This window comes from Schistocerca americana, chromosome 1, assembly GCF_021461395.2.
Source record: "Schistocerca americana isolate TAMUIC-IGC-003095 chromosome 1, iqSchAmer2.1, whole genome shotgun sequence".
Lineage (NCBI taxonomy): Eukaryota > Metazoa > Arthropoda > Insecta > Orthoptera > Acrididae > Schistocerca > Schistocerca americana.
In genome coordinates, this window is record NC_060119.1 from 777,002,808 (window position 1) to 777,019,541 (window position 16,734).

The window sequence follows — 16,734 nt, forward strand, 5'->3', positions numbered from 1 at the left end:
TACAGTTCATAACCAACAGATTGTGGTCAGAGTCCACATCTGCCCCTGGAAATGTCTTACAATTTAAAACCTGGTTCCTAAATCTCTGTCTTACCATTATATAATCTATCTGATACCTTCTAGTATCTCCAGGATTCTTCCAGGTATACAACCTTCTTTCATGATTCTTGAACCAAGTGTTAGCTATGATTAAGTTATGCTCTGTGCAAAACTCTACCAGGCAGCTTCCTCTTTCATTTCTTAGCCCTAATCCATATTCACCTACTATGTTTCCTTCTCTCCCTTTTCCTACTCTCGAATTCCAGTCACCCATGACTATTAAATTTTCGTCTTCCTTCACTACCTGAATAACTTCTTTTATCTCATCATACATTTCTTCAATTTCTTCATCATCTGCATAGCTAGTTGCCATATAAACTTGTACTACTGTAGTAGGCGTGGGCTTCGTGTCTATCTTGGCCACAATAATGCGTTCACTATGCTGTTTGTAGTAGCTTACCCGCACTCCTATTTTTTTAGTCATTATTAAACCTACTCCTGCATTACCTTCATTTGATTTTGTGTTTATAACCCTGTATTCACCTGACCAAAAGTCTTGTTCCTCCTGCCACTGAACTTCGCTAATTCCCACTATATCTAACTTTAACCTATCCATTTCCCTTTTTAAATTTTCTAATCTGCCTGCCCGGTTAAGGGATCTGACATTCCACGCTCCGATCCGTAGAACGCCAGTGTTCTTTCTCCTGATAACAACGTCCTCTTGAGTAGGCCCCGCCCGGAGATCCAAATGGGGGGCTATTTTACCTCCAGAATATTTTACCCAAGAGGATGCCATCATCATTTATCCATACAGTAAAGCTGCATGCCGTCGGGAAAAATTACGGCCGTAGTTTCCCCTTGCTTTCAGCTGTCGCAGTACCAGCACAGCAAGGCCGTTTTGGTTAATGTTGCAAGGCCAGGTCAGTCAATCATCCAGACTGTTGCCCCTGCAACTACTGAAAAGGCTCTTCAGGAACCACACGTTTGTCTGGCCTCTCAACAGATACCGCTCTGTTGTGGTTGCACCTACGGTACGGCCATCTGTATCACTGAGGCACGCAAGCCTACCCACCAACGGCAAGGTCCATGGTTCATGGGGATGGAAATGATAAATACTAAATGACAAACCATTATGGATGGTCTGGCGTGAGTTTGCGACACACAGCATGCCAGCCAGTATCGTAATTGCTACATCACACTGCATGCAGTCTTTTGTCAGAGACATCATAGAACTTGGAAGAGTAGTTGGATGGAATGAACAGTGTCTTGAAAGGAGGATATAAGATGAACATCAACACAAGCAGTGGAATGTAGTCAGATGAAAGCAGGTGATGCTGAGGGAATTAGATGAGGAAACGAGATCCGACAATAGGAGATAAGTTCTGCTATTTGGGCTGTAAAATAACTGACGATGGCTGACATAGAGAAGATATAAAATGTTGACTGGAAAGGCAAGAAAAGCTTTCCTGAGGAGGAGAAATTTCTTAACATTGACTATAAATTTAAGTGCTAGCAAATATTTTCTGAAAGTATTTGTCTCGAGTGCAGCCTTGTATGGAAGTGAAGTGTGGATGAGAAACAATTTAGACAAGAAGAGAATAGAAGCATTTGACATGTGATGCTACAGAAAAATTCTGAAAATTAGATGGAAAGATTGCATAAATAATGAGGAGGTACTGAACAGAAATTGGGAGGAAAGAAATTTGCGAGACAACTTGACTACAACTTGACTAAAATAAGGAATCGCTTGTAGGACACTTTCTGAGACATGAAAAGATCACCAATTTAGTATTGGAGGGAAGTGTGTAGAGGGGGCCCAAGAGATGAATACAATAAGCAGATTGAAAAGGATGCAGGTTGCAGTAATTATTCAGAGATGAATAGGTTGGCACAGTCTATGTTAGCATGGAGAGCTGCATCAAATCAGTTTTTGGACAAAAAACAACAATGATGATGACAAAGACCACTTTGTTCACACACACACTCCACATGGAAACAGGACTCATGAGTGGACCATTGTTGATGTGCTTGAGTTGCAAGAGTTTTGAGTTTTTGTGGCAGATTGCACCTTAATATGAGTAAAAGTGGTGTAATCTCTTAGCGACATGGCTTACCAGAATCTGTCACATGGAACCCCCAATCAGAGAAAAAGCTGGTCAGTAATACATTGGGGTAGAATATGTCATTAAAGTGCTCCAGAGTGTAATTTCACTGCTAATGAACACTCTGATGCCATACTGCACAAAGATGGTGTTTGGAGAAATGTAAATGTGTGGTTATATACCACATGCAGAACAGTATTGTTTGATTAGTTCCAATGTAGTGTCAAACATAACTTCAGATAATTGTACGTCTGCAAAAGGTTTAGAATGTGAAATCATTTATGTTAATTATGATGTTGTCCCTCCGTCATATTTCACCAGGAAAAAAAAAAGTTTATGTTTCTGTCTCTTCAAAAATAAATTACTTAGTGACAGACAGATGAAGATGAAGGAAATCTTTACATTGTTTACATCCTCTGCAACACCCATATATTAGATAAATTATGAAAAACTCACAAGAGTAATGTTAGTGCAAAATATATGCCACAACGTTTCTATACAATTTAAGTCAGGCAAAATGTGAGAGTTTCGTACTAGTTTGTAGTGTTGTATCATGGGAATGTTCAAACATGTTCTGTGATTAATTTTTATAGGGGATGACATGATGTTTTGTTACTATTATTTTTATCATCATTATTATTCTTGTTTTTGAAAAGTAAGGCATTAAAGAGCCACAGGCCAAACAAAGAACAACTTGAAGATGTATCCCAAGCAGTTTTTGATAACAGTCTTTAGGAATGGCGAGGGGATTCCCCTGATTGACCTTATGGAAAGGAATACTAATGTAGTTTTGTATTCGAGAAGCCAAAGTATCCACACCACAGTCTATATACACTGCTGATCATTGAAATTTCAACACAACGAATGTGGCACGCAACAAGTGTCAAATTGGCATGAAGTTTACTACATGCCTGGATGTGCGAGTGCTTAGCGCAGGTGACTGCATCTCTGCCCCATGGGAGATGTGTACCTGGAACTAAGTCATAGCTTGCCTGTAGACAGTCATATGTAGTATAGGCCACTCACCAAATGACTTTATTGTAACACATTCACACCATGTGTACTGCAGCACAAGCCAATTGCCCACCCCAACCCACAACTGCTCAGCTGAGACATATGATGGTGTAGGCTGTGGTCTACCTTAGTCACTGCCTGCACATCAGCTGTTTGACCATACATGCCTGCTTCTGATGGTAGGTAACCTGCTGCTCAAAGGCTGGTACCCTAGGTAGAACAGCTCAGCATTTCATCACAGCCACACAAAGCAGATAGAGGTAGTGCCATCTACAATCTGTATGTATGGAAAGATTACGCAGCAGGCTTCTCATTCAGAAATAGTATTGAGCATTGGTAATTTTTGAGGAGATCATTATGCCACATCTGCCTCTGTATATCAGAATTCAACAGTGGCAGGATCATGGTTTGTTGTGACTATGATGTATTGTTCCGCAGTATTGATACATTGCGTGGTAGTGCACAACTGTCCTGGTAATACGGTATCCATGGATTTAGGATGTAGCTTCTGAGTGGCCCTATATGTTATTTGCTTGGTCATGCAGGATCATCTAGTCATGTCGGGATTTGGGAATGCAGCAACACAAGAATCTAGACAGACAGTGTGACAATATTTGAAGCACTGTGGACTGTCTCCACAATGGCCTTTTTTGCAGCTTCTTTTGATGCAGCAACAGAGAGGCATGCCAACAGTGGTGGACCCAACAACAACACTGAACATCATCAAGCAGTATGGATTGACATACCCATTTCTATCATCCAAGCTCAGTTTGAATCGATGCCCAGCTGGGTTAGAGACTGTGGCTGCTAGAGGTGGAGCTCTGCACCTTACTTTTGCATCCTCTGTATCCTCAAATCACCTACAAATTTGATCCTTTATTTTTCTTACAGTACTGTATATGCACAGTAAGTAAGATTTTATTTTTTATTCTTTGTGGTATTGCAGTTTTGATAGTGGGCAGTTTACTTAACACCTGTTGAACTTTGTCTCTTTTTTTTTTATGTATTCAGTTGCTAATCCAAAGATGTCAAAAGTATATTGTAGTATAAGGAGATTTTATTGAAAAGAGACATTATAATTTTACATCTTTTGCACCTGAAATAGTCAGCCTGGAAATTTTTGTAGGCATACATTTACATCCACACTGACATGTGTATCTACAGTATATCTATACTTTGTAAACCACCATATCGTGTAATGTGGAGGATCTTAAAATACCACTATCATTTCCCCACATTCCTGTGGTTCTGGAGCTTTATTTTATGGCATTTTTAGTAAAGAGCAATCATATGAGGATTGTCCGACCCCGGTAGCTGAGTGGTCAGCACGACAGAATGTCAATCCTAAGGGCCCAGGTTCAATTCCCAACTGGGTTGGAGATTTTCTCCGCTCAGGGACTGGGTGTTGTGTTGTCCTAATCAACATCATTTCATCCCCATTGACGCGCAAGTCGCCAAAGTAGTGTCAAATTGAAAGACTTGCGTCCGGCGAAAGGTCTGCCCGATAGGAGGCCCTCGTCACATGACATTTACGTTTTTATATGAGCATTATTTTGAACACAGAAAGTACTTACCGTCTACATGTTGTTGTTGGAATAGCTAGGAGGACCAGTATGGAATGTAATTGGACGATGTTCTGGGATGCCATAATTTTACTAAAACATTATAATTGCTTTTCAGTTTTGTGTCTCCACAGTTCCTACTTAGCATCCCCTTTCATATTATTGCTCTCTTTTAACCTGTTAAGTGGGTAGTTCGCGCGCGCGCGCACGCGCTTCTTCCACAGTGGGTAATATACACCAGTGCGCCCGTTCACGGTGGTGCTGCGCACTGTTCTCATGTTTTCCTTCGCGTTTTCATTGTTGAATTTAGATTGATATTGGGTGGAAATGAATAAAATATATTGCAGAAGTCAACAAAACTGTATTTTCACAATATTACATATCGTTTTCAGTGTGAAACATTTTAAAACAAGGTGCTGCACCCAAGGAAACTTCGCATTCTGCGCACCATTATGAAGTCTCTTTGCAAAGGCCTTTTCTCATACACACCACACACCTCCTTGTTGGTCTTTTCTTCGTTGTGGGTGGCAGAAGGTCTGGAAAATGCCTGGCTGTAAGGCGTGTTGCTTTTGGTGTTCGAGGTGGGTGTCCTACTGATGTCCCTTGATGTGGTGAAGATATGGTCAACTGTTCACCAAGACTAATCAGGAAGCTCAGTCTACTTTGTTCGCCACCATGCTTCTTGTACAGAATGTATGCATTGTAGCATGCAGTGTCCAGCAAGTGGCGGAAAAGCTTCTGATAGTATTTTTTCAGCCTGCTTCTGGCCATCTGGTAGCTTTGTAACTGAGAATCGCACCTATCCACGCCCCCCATATTCTTGTTGTAGTCAACGACAACTTGTGGCTTTTGAACGATTCCCTTCTTCGAGTTTGCATTTACAAATGTATCGTCATGGAAGGTGCTGACCATAACAATGTCTCTTTTGTCTTTCCATTTCATTACCATCTGCTTGCCTTTGTACCCTGTTATGTACTCCCCTTTCTTCAGTTTTTCCTTTTTTTTACGAAGTCAGGGAACCCCTTCCTGTCTTGCCGCAATGTGCCGACAACATCGGTGTTATTGCTGGTTAGTTTGTCCACCAAATCTGTACTGGTGTACCAGTTGTCAAGATAAATACACTGGCCTTTTCCGAGTAGATCATGTGCCAGCTCCAAAAAAATTTGAGAGGTTATTTTTTCGTCTGGATAGTGGCTACCATAATTAGTGTCCTTTCCAGTGTAAACAATAAAGTCCCATACATACCCAGAACTGCTTTCACAGAGTTCGTACGATTTGATGCCAAATCTGCTACGCTTTGATGGAATATATTGCTTCCATCCAAGCCGTCCTTTCCAGAACGACGATTTGTCAATGGTGATGTTCCTTTCTGGCATGTACACTGATCTGAATTTACGCCGCAGATGCTCCATAATGGGGTGAATTTTGAATAGTTTTCTGCTGATAGTGCCTAGTGGATCATATGAGGTATTGTCAGCAAAGTGGAGGAATTTCAATAGAAGATGAAACCGCTTTTCACTCATCACTTTTGTGAAGAAAGGTGTGTCAGCTGATTCCCTCTTTGAAAAGTACATTTTGTGGTCTGGTTTGTGAAGAATTCCTTGAAGTTCAAGCGTTCCAATAAGTGTTTTTACCTCATCGTATGTAGTATTCTGCCAACTGTGAACCCTGGAGTGTGCTGCTAAATTGGGATGAGAAGCTATGAAGTGTTCTGCATATAAGTTGTCTGTTCAGCTATCATTGTGCACAAAGCATCATCCACAAAACACATAAAACAACTCATCACATCATTTTGTTTTAGAGGCACAACTATACCACTATTACCACTGAACAAATATTGAATACGAACTGAACTAGCATGCACAAATTCACTAGGTACTGTCTGCTGCAGTAGTGTCTCGTCGTCAGATGTTTCTGAATCGAAGTCACTTTCACTAGCCTCAACATCTGTATCTTGAAAACTTTCAGAACTGTCACTGAAATTATCGTCACTTTCTAAAAGCAGCTTCTCAATCTCCGAATCTGATAAATGACTTCTTTTCGCCATTGCAAAAGATCACTCACTAACGCTGTGGTAAACACAGACGAAAAAGGCACACTTTTGCGGCTTCTTCACAGGACGCATTTTCTTGACGCACGCTCGAGTGGACAATGTTATAACTAGCCTAGAACATGCTGTGTTGCGTGACAAGAGCTGCCATCTAGTGGACGAAGCTCAACTAATACCACAGTGTCAACGGCAGGCCGATAACTCGTCATTCCCACTAGCTACTGGCCACAGAACGCAGTGGACGGATATATCTGTCGAACCCACTGTGCAATAGCAGAGCATGGATGGATATATCCGTCATGCCCACTTAAAAGGTTAATATGACATTGGTTCTTTCATACCCATGTGTGTCATATTCGTACTAAGAACCACACATTATGTGGGTTAGTGGGCAAAATAATAATCTCGGATATATAACAACACAATAGTAATTTTTGGTCAGTCAGTTCTGAACAATAGAATCACATGACTTATGATCTGCACTTACATTCTGGTACATATTATGGGATCATATTGCAGCTCCTCAATAACAGAACTCCTTCTGAACTCCATTGGTCACCACGTATGACTTACTAAATGTGGGTGCATTATTTCAGTCTTGAAAATGTGAAGAAGTGTTTCAGAAAGCAGCTAAGTGGGAGTGTAATCAATGTGGCTGAAATCCTTTTGTGTGTGTGTGTGTGTGTGTGTGTGTGTGTGTTTGTACTCTGCAGTTTCTGTCTCTTCAAAGTTCAGGAAGTGTTAAATCTTTCTTTGCATATCTTTGCGTATGGCAGTCACTGGTGCAATAAAATGGCATAAGATTTCCAATAGCACAACCATTCCAGGAAGCTTTTGTCACAACAAAAAGCAGCAGACATTAAGTGTACAGCATGGTGTAACATTAAATGTCAGCAGCCATCTGATGATGAACCTGTCAGTTCGAAACCTAATAAATAGCATTGTTAACTGTTGCTTGTTGCTGTTTTATTTTATTGTGTGAATTAACCTGTATTTTACACAACCATGGTCTCACCTTGTCAATTTTCAACAAAATAGAACTCTCATACAGTTTGGCCCAAGGAATGACAGCTTCACAACAGCACTGGTTTGGTCAGTAAAGTTATCATATGCCTTAGGTATCATTTACTATAATTGTGTGTAGGTCATAACTGAAGGACGTCCAGCTGGCTTTTCTGAAACTAAGCCTCATTATGAATGGGACTGGCACTGGCTTCACCACAGAACTGACACCACAGATGATGTGTGATATGCTTTGTATGAGCGATAGTCCACACACTTTTCACATTGAGCTTGCAGTACCAGATGAGGGAAGTGTGTCAGGGGAGGAGGGAGGGATTGGGGGGGGGGGGCTGTGGAGTAATGATGAGGGCTTGACTGGAGTAATCAGTTTAGAATGGGTGGAGGTTCCAGTAATAATGCAAAGATGGAGGCTTCTCCAGGATAGACTTCTGTAAAGAATTGTATCAAGCCAGTCATCAGACTGAAGATCATAACAATAACAAAATGGCAGTGTACTGTCATGGATTAAGTAGAAATCTATGATTCTGTCTATGGCCCAAGTGCAGTTTTATTGTTGTTGTCTCCTAGTAGTCCAGGCCATACCGTAGAAGTTAAAATCTCTCAACACAAAGTTGATGTCACTATAACTGAAATCAGATCATTTCTGGAAGGCACAATCCTTAGTGGGTTGCAAATAGATGACAGTGATCTACTTAAGTTGGAATCAGTCAGATAACTAGCGCTATTTTGTGTCCCTACCAGAGAGATTGAGATGTTGACACCAGCCCTGGTGAGGACCTTGCTGCCAAGCAGGTTCTGTGACCTCTCTAGAATGAATTTCATGTTATTTGTGATGGGTCAGCACATTAAAGGTCCTCTTTGGCTGTGCTACACTGTAAGGATGTTGCACGTATGTTTCCTGCATGTCTGCTATAAATGCCTGTATAATGACTGAGATAATCGTGAGTCTTGAAAGTTATTGATCTGGTTGCTTCAACTTCTTAATTTTAGTATGTTATTCAGCTGTGCAATAATTAGCTGCTGACATAAGAGACTATGTGATAAATAAGCTTCTAAATTGACAAACAAGTTGCTGAAGTGGTGTTAAGTCGAAAGGCATGTTTCTGGCTGAGAGCCATGTGACATTTGATGATAGTTCTTTTTCAACTAATATAATTATTAGTAGCTTTGTTCATTACAATTTGTGTTGATACTCTTCTGTGTATTTTAATATTGTGTGTGTGATCGCGCGTGCGTGTGTGCGCACTTGTAAATGTGGATGGGGTGTATGTAGGTACAGTTTTCTATGTCGTGGCATTAAGTAATTTATGTCATCACATAGCTGCAAACAGATACCTGATTTAATAGGAAAAATTATAATTAAAACAACTCTCTCTTCTTCATAAAGCAAATGAATGCATACATGTATAACTAACAACTTTGTGTTTTCTTTTTCTTTTTGTTTACATGTAGGTATCTTTCACAAACCGAGGGATGACTGGCGCATTGTATGTCGACTTTATCGGGGTCCATTTTTAATTGTTGAATTTCTTTTCTTGATGGGCGTGAATGTATATGGTTGGAGATCATCTGGTGTAAACCATGTGCTGATTTTTGAATTGGATCCAAGAAATCACTTGTCAGAACAGCATATTATGGAAATGGCAGCAATATTTGGAGTTGTTTGGACACTGAGTGTACTGAGTTTCTTGTACAGCTCTGCTCTTGGCATTCCACCATATGCTTGCCCACTCATGCTCATAATACTGATGGTACTGTTCACATTCAACCCAATGAAGATTTTTCGTCATGAAGCACGGTTCTGGGCTATTAGGGTGCTGGTATGGTACATTTTCTCTTACCACTTAGACTCATGCATTAGTGTTCTGTAGTGATTGAGTTAATGTAGTGCTAACATATTTACGTTTGAGTAAAGGATTATGATAGCTGAAAGCTGTTTTTGTAGTAAAAAATTGCTTTGTTTTTTTTCACATTTACCGGCTGCTGTGGCTGAGCGGTCCTAGGCGCTTCAGTCTGGGACCGCGCTGCTGCTATGGTCGCAGGTTCGAATCCTGCCTCGGGCATGGATGTGTGTGATGTCCTTAGGTTAGTTAGGTTTAAGTAGTTCTAAGTCTAGGGGACTGATGACCTCAAATGTCAAGTCCCTTAGTGCTTAGAACCATTTGCACCATTTTTTTCACATTTGCTTCTGTAATTGTTTTATTTTATTTTAGATGGTTTGATTTTGGTATTTCATAAGATGTACTACACTATTTAAGTAAACTGTAATTTAGTTAATGCATTACTGACAAAAGTTTATTCGGACTTGCTGAACAGGCATTTGTTGTACATTGAGCAATAATATTGTAATTGGACAGTGTGATTTGAACATTATCAGCCAATCAAGTTTTGTGAAGTGGTGTTTTCCCCATTCTCTACCCCTAAAGGTAGAGTCTAGAGTCAGGATCCTTTCAGGTAAGAGCCAAGTGGGCTGTTTGTGGGGCAGAGGGTATCCCAGTTGCAAATATGTTTGAAGGGGCGTGGTAAAGTTTTGTTGGGGTGAGAAGTTTTGTTGGATGGTGTTGGTAGACAGAGAGAGGGGGAGGGAGAGAGAGAGAGAGAGAGAGAGAGAGAGAGAGAGAGAGAGAGAGAGAGAGAGAGGCATGAAGTGGGTGGAGGAGTTAGGAAGGGGTAGCTGGCAGCTAGGAAAGATGTAGCTGGTGTGTGGGATAGGATTTCAAGAGAGGGAGGCAGCATGTGTGTGGATAGGAATGCAACATACAAGCACATGAGCCAGGGAGTTCATGAGGGATTCAGTGGTGATGACATGGAAGCATAATTGGAAAGGGATGATAGGACAGAGAAAGGAGAGATTGAGGCCAGGTGTGCCGCAGTGAGGGAAGTATTGCAAGGAAAACTACCTTCTGCACATTTCAGAAAAGCTGATGCTGGGGTGTAGGATCTAGATGACACAGATTGTGCAGCAGCTGTTGAACTCAAGCTGTTGTGTTCTGCCACTGTATGGCCAACTCTGTTTTTGGCCACAATTTGGTGGTGGCCATTCATTTTGGTGGGCAGCTGGTTAGTAGCTGTGCCTGCATAAAATGCTGTACATAAATTGCATCAGAGTCTTAATATGACATGGCTGCTATCACAGCTGTTGCTGCCTTGGATGGGTTAGGATAAGCCTGTGACAGCACTGGGTTATATGTGCTCCATGGGTGTCGGGCAGGTCTGGTATTTGGGACTTTCACAGGAATACGGCCCCTGTGGGAAGTGGGTGGGAGTAGAAGTGGCTTAAGGGTGAACCAGGTTGTTGTGTAGATTGGATAGATGGCAAAATACCACTTTAGGAGGGATGGGAAGGATCATGGGTAGGATGCCCCTTATTTCTAGGAATGATGATCAATAATAACCCCTCCCTTGCACCCCATCCCCCACCCACACACAATCTGTAAGCTACATTGTGCAGGCTGAATACACAATGTTTGGACTGCAGTTCTGCAGGTAGACTAGGCTGAGGGCATGTGCCAGGTGGAATTGATGAGGAAAGAAAGGAGGTGAGGAGTGGGAAGGAGAGGTGAATAAAGGTGTCTGATGGCACAGAGGGAAGCAGTGGGTGAACTGGATAGGAGTGCTGAAGGGAGAGGCAGCATGGGGGGGGGGGGGGGGGTTGGATGCCAGATGGCAGGAGTTGGGTCCTGGGAAAGAACTAGCTATACTGGAGCAACCCTTCATCACCTGGACTGTAACAACTGAACCATATTCTCCTCTTTGATTTTACTACCTATCACCGGGGCCAAAAATGAGGAACATCGCAGCACAATCGTTCCTATGTTTCGTAAAGTGATATCCTGCTTCCCACCCAAGCTACATGATATCCTGGTCCATCTCTATGCCACACCCACTCCGAACCACTTACATGTGCATCGTATGATCACTGTTGAAGGCCCAGGTACATTATGGGTCCAATTTACCCATGTTGCATGTCCTACTCCAGTCCCGTCACTGGCTTATCCTGTCCCATCAGGAGTAGGGCCATCTGTGAAAGAAGCCATGCCATATATGACCTCTGCTGCAATTCTTGCACAGAATATTATGGGAGCATGGCCACCAACCAGTTGTCCGCTTAAATTAATGACCACTGCCAAACTGTGGTCAGTGGCAGAGGAAATTACTCAGTGGCAGGACATATTGCTGATCACAACATACTCAATTTTGATGACTGCTTTACAACTTGTGCCATTTGGGTCCTTCCCCCCAGCACTAGCTTTTCTGAATTACATAGGTGGGAGACATCCTGCAGCACATCCTTCATTCCCATAATTCTTCTGGCCTCAGTCTCCATGATTATGCTCCCCAAGGGGCTCATGAATTTTTTGTGAGTTCCTGATTTGTGGCGCCCTCGGTGCTCTGAGCTATTCCATCATTTCTTTACAGGCTGCATTTTCTTCACTGTGCCCCTCTCACCCCATCCTCACTCCTTCCCTGCTGCTCCCTGCTGCTCCCTGCTTCCCCCCCCCCCCCCTCCCGTGTTCTTACATATGTCGATCTGGCTAGCCACCTGGTTTCTTGTATCTTGTACTCCTTGTGGTTCCCCCCCCCCCCCCCCCCCTTTGACTTTTCTCTTTCATCCTTCCTTTTTGTCATTTTTGGTCCCCCTTTGGGGTTTCACCTCCACTTCTAAACTTTCTTGCCATAGTGTGAGACAATTGGGGAAAAACTCCCTGCCTAGCACCTATGGTCTAGATTTGTCTCTCCTCTTCCTTTCCCTCTTTCTTCCCCACCGTAACTCCTCTCAGCCCCACCAGGTTACCAGCATGTGTGACCAGTTGTGTGTTGGGGCTGTTGCTACGTACCCATCTGGCTGAGTTCCTTGTCAGCACAGGGATCACGCTTCTGATACCAGGGCTGTTGCCTCCCCATGTATGCCTAGAAGTGGTTGCTTGTCATTATGGAGCATTGGAATTCCCGGAAATGGCCACTGTGCCAGACAGCTATTGCTGTGGCTGGGTGGCACCCATAGGGAGAACCCCTGATTGGAGTGGGTGGTATCAGGGTGGGTGCTTGCTGTATGAAATGTATCAAGCTTCAAAAGTCTAGCTGTTCTTCTACAGCTAACTCTTTGGATTATGGAATGCTGCTTCTTATGATCCTGTAGCCTTCCCTTCCCTGGCTACTGTCTGGGATAATGGCCAGGCTTGCCGGCATTGGGTAAACACTTTCTCTGCTACCTGATCTGTACTGGGATGTTGGGGACAAATTCACCGCCACAAAGCCATTATTTTCTGTGGAAAACATTGAAGACAAGTTTGACAAAAACGTGGAATCTCTCAGTAAGATGCAGTCGGGTCTGTGTACATCAAAACTACTTCTGCCACCCTGTTGCAGCTCTTTGTGCTTGTGATCTCCTCCTAGAGAAGGTCAAGGTTACATGTTATCGGTGTGATGTGAAGCTGTATGTCCCACCACCCATGAGTTGCCTTCAGTGCTTGCATTTTTTCCACTTCTTCCCGATGTACTACGGACACTCTGTGTGGTGACTGTGGACACGCACTATGTGAGGGAAGCCTCCATGTTTCACCACCTGTGCAAGAGTATAAGTCCCTGGATTGTCTGTCTTACACTGAGGCTCATCAGAAATTTGACCAGCTTATTCTTTTGGTGATGACTTCTACTTTTGCCTCTGTTTCATCCTTTCCCCCTCCTCTCTCTTCTTTATCCCAGTCCTGGCCCCCTCTCCTCTCCCCCACCCCAGTGATTCCCATGCCCTTCCATGCAGGCGCTGCTCCCCCCCCCTCCCCCCCCCCCCCCCCCCCCCTCTGCCATATTTGGCTCCAGCTGGTGATGGGGCTCGGCCAGAGGCCAACTGCCACAACTTGGCTGCTGCACAAACAGTCTGTGTGCCCCAAGGTAACCTGCTCTCTTTTGGTTCTGGATCTTTCAGAAGCCTGCTCTTCCTATGTGCCCTGCCCTCCTCATACTACGAAAGAGGAGGAGGAGTAGTAGTAGTAGTAGTAGTAGTAGTAGTAGTAGTAGTCATCCAAGGACAAGCCCCCTCCCCGGAGGTGCGACCTCCCGTCTCACAACCTGAGTCTGACATTCCGTCCTCATTGGTGATGTGTGGTGACCTGGTGGCATGATTATCTCTAGCCCATTTGCCTCCCATTTGGATACCACCTGTGTTCTTATTCAATGGCACCATGACAGATACTACCGTTATCTCCCAAAGTTGCAATCCTTTATTGCCTTTTACTTAGCAGCTTGTATCATTCTCCAGGAATCTTATTTTAATGATGCTCACTCACTGATCTTTTGTTGATTCTGTGCTTTCTGTAGGAACCAGGTCAGTCCTTAGAGGGCTTCTGGTGGTGTCTGCACATTGGTCTGTACAGATATTGTTAGTACATGGACCCACAGACCCACATTGTACCCTATTGGAAGCTGTGGCCATTGGGGTCCACTTGGGCTCTGTGGTCATGGTTTGCAATCTCCCTCTCCCTCTCCCTCTCCCTCTCCCTCTCCCTCTCCCTCTCCCTCTCCTGACAGGCCACCTACATCTGCTATACTGCTACACTGCCTGTCTGCCTTCAGCAACTCCCCCCCCCATTTCCTCCTCTTTGGGGGACTTTAATGCCCATCACCCTTTATGGGGTAGTGCTTTTCATCTAGTCAGAGGCTCATTCACCAAATTCTTGCGGACCATGACCAATGTCTTCTAAATGATGGTTCCCCTACTCATTTTTGTGCTGCATGTGGCACTTTCTCCGCCGTTGATCTTTTACTCCTCCCCCCCCCCCCCCCCTCTTTCCCTCTTTCCTCCTTCCTTACACTGGTTACCACACAATGACCTCTGTCATGGTGACCACTTCCTGTTGATTGTTGAATTCCCTTCCCACCTCCCGATGCCCTTGTTATATGATTGGTCTGTATATACCTCCAGGTCACTTTTCCACCTTCTTAGTCAGGTTGTATTGATTAAGTCATCTGTGGTCTATTTGGTAAGACAATCCACACTGCCGGTATTGCCGTTACCTGCTTGACAGGCCCCATTTTCCATCAGCCAGTTCTGTGGTGGAGCACGGTGATTGCCACCGCTATTCGTGATTGTCATTGCACTTTGCAACATCTTAAGCTGAAACTGTTCTCTGCCAGTCTTATTACCATTATATGTCTTCATGCCAAAGCCTGTTACTTAATCAAACACAGCAAATGCGTGTCTTCAGTGTGTCTTGTCTCCTCTCTACCTTTTTCTGTCCCTTCATCAAGGGTGTGGGCTACACTCTGCAGCCTCCAAGGTTGCCAGTGGCAGTCTTCCGTTCTGGGGCTTGCCCTTCCATGTGGCCTTTGTACAGATCCATCAATTCTCACAGAATATCTCATGACCCGTTTTGTGATGGCATCAATATCAGCCTCCGATCCAGCAGCCTTCAACCTCTGGAAGCAGCAGGCTGAAGCTTACCACTTGTTTTTTATCCCATGTTTGTCAAGATCCTACAATGAATGTCTTACTGAATGGTAGCTTCTTCTGGCTCTCTGTTTCTCCTAGGATTCAGCTCCTGGCCCTGATTTCATCCCTAACCAATTGCTCCAATACTTCAATCCTCCACAATGCCAATATCTCACTCAGGTGTTGAACCGTATTTGGCTCTGAGGCGTTTTCCCCTCTCAATGCAAAGACAGTATTATGGTTCCTGTCTTTAAGCCTGGCAAGGATCCATCGTCCCTTGATAGTTACCAGCCAGTCTGCCTGACCAATGTCCCCTGCAAGTTTATAGAACAGATGGTGGCTTGTTGGCTCAGTTGGGTCCCTGAATCACAGGAGCTTTTATCTCCTTACCAGTGTGGCTTTCAGGAGGGATGGTTTTCAATTGATCATCTGCATCAGTTGGAAACCGCAGTTTTTCAGGCCTTTTATCAGTGCTGCCATCTTGTTGCAGTTTCCTTTGATCTTTGTAAGGGCCATGACACAGCTGGGCACCATCAGATCCTCCTTACACTCTATGGGTGGGGTCTTTGGGCATCCTCCCAACTTTTATTCGCCAGTTCCTGTCCCAGTGATAATTCAAGGTCCAGGTTGGCACTGTTCTCAGCTCTCTGTGGACTCAGAAGAATTGCATTCCACAGGGCTCTGTACTAAGTGTCCTTCTTGAACTTGTGTTCTCTGCCAGACTGTTGGTCATCCCTGCTCTGTTTGTGGTTGATTTCTGTATTTGGGCAACCTCCCACTCAGTGGCCTCTGCAGGGTGACAGCTTCAGGGTGCTATCCCCTTAAGTTGAGGGTGATGCATATCTGTTGCTGTGCTACTCTCCTTCCTGATCTGGAGTCTACTTCAGTGCTCATCATCTAATCGTGATCCTCCAGTTCTGTTTCTTGAGTCTTCTTTTTGACAGCAAGCTTACTCGATTGCCCCATACCTGTCATCTGAAGGTTGGGTGTTTTGTAAATTCAGTGTTCTTCACTTCCTTGCCCACAGCTCTTGGGACATGGATCATTCGACCCTTCTCCACCTTTACTGGGCATTAGTTTCTGTCTCATTTGAACTATGGTTCTGAAGTTTACGGATCAGCTGCCTTTTCCATGCTGCTCCTCTTGGACACGGTTAACGATCATGGTATCCGTTCAGCTGATAGCCTCCTGGTTGATGTTGGGATCCCTCCCGTGTTGATTCAGCGGTCCCAGCTCCTGGTTTTCTATGCCATCACTATCCGCTCTTCCCCTCCTCAGCATTCCTATTCTAGTTGTTCTGCAGCTTTGGGCTGTGCCTGCATTCTGCCCATCCTTGGGTGGTATTACCAGTTGGGCTCTGCCACGCTTCTCTCCATCGTGACTTCCATCTGTCCTTCTCGCCCTCTTCCTTATTTTATCTCCCAATCAGCTCCACTTGGTTAGTTCCGTGGCCACAGATTCAGACAGATCTCTTCTGGACCAGAAGACCTCCATCACGCCAATGGTGTGCCATTG

At 43.9% G+C, this 16,734-nt stretch overlaps 1 protein-coding gene across 1 annotated transcript in view; it reads left to right on the forward strand.

Annotated features, from left to right (window-relative positions):
* LOC124612256 (xenotropic and polytropic retrovirus receptor 1) overlaps positions 1 to 16,734 on the forward strand; it is a 121,499-nt gene that overhangs the window by 46,249 nt on the left and 58,516 nt on the right. Inside the window, exon 5 of the mRNA XM_047140342.1 lies at positions 9,243 to 9,610. Within this exon, the coding sequence (XP_046996298.1) occupies positions 9,243 to 9,610 (368 nt within the window). The remainder of the gene's footprint in view (positions 1 to 9,242; positions 9,611 to 16,734) is intronic.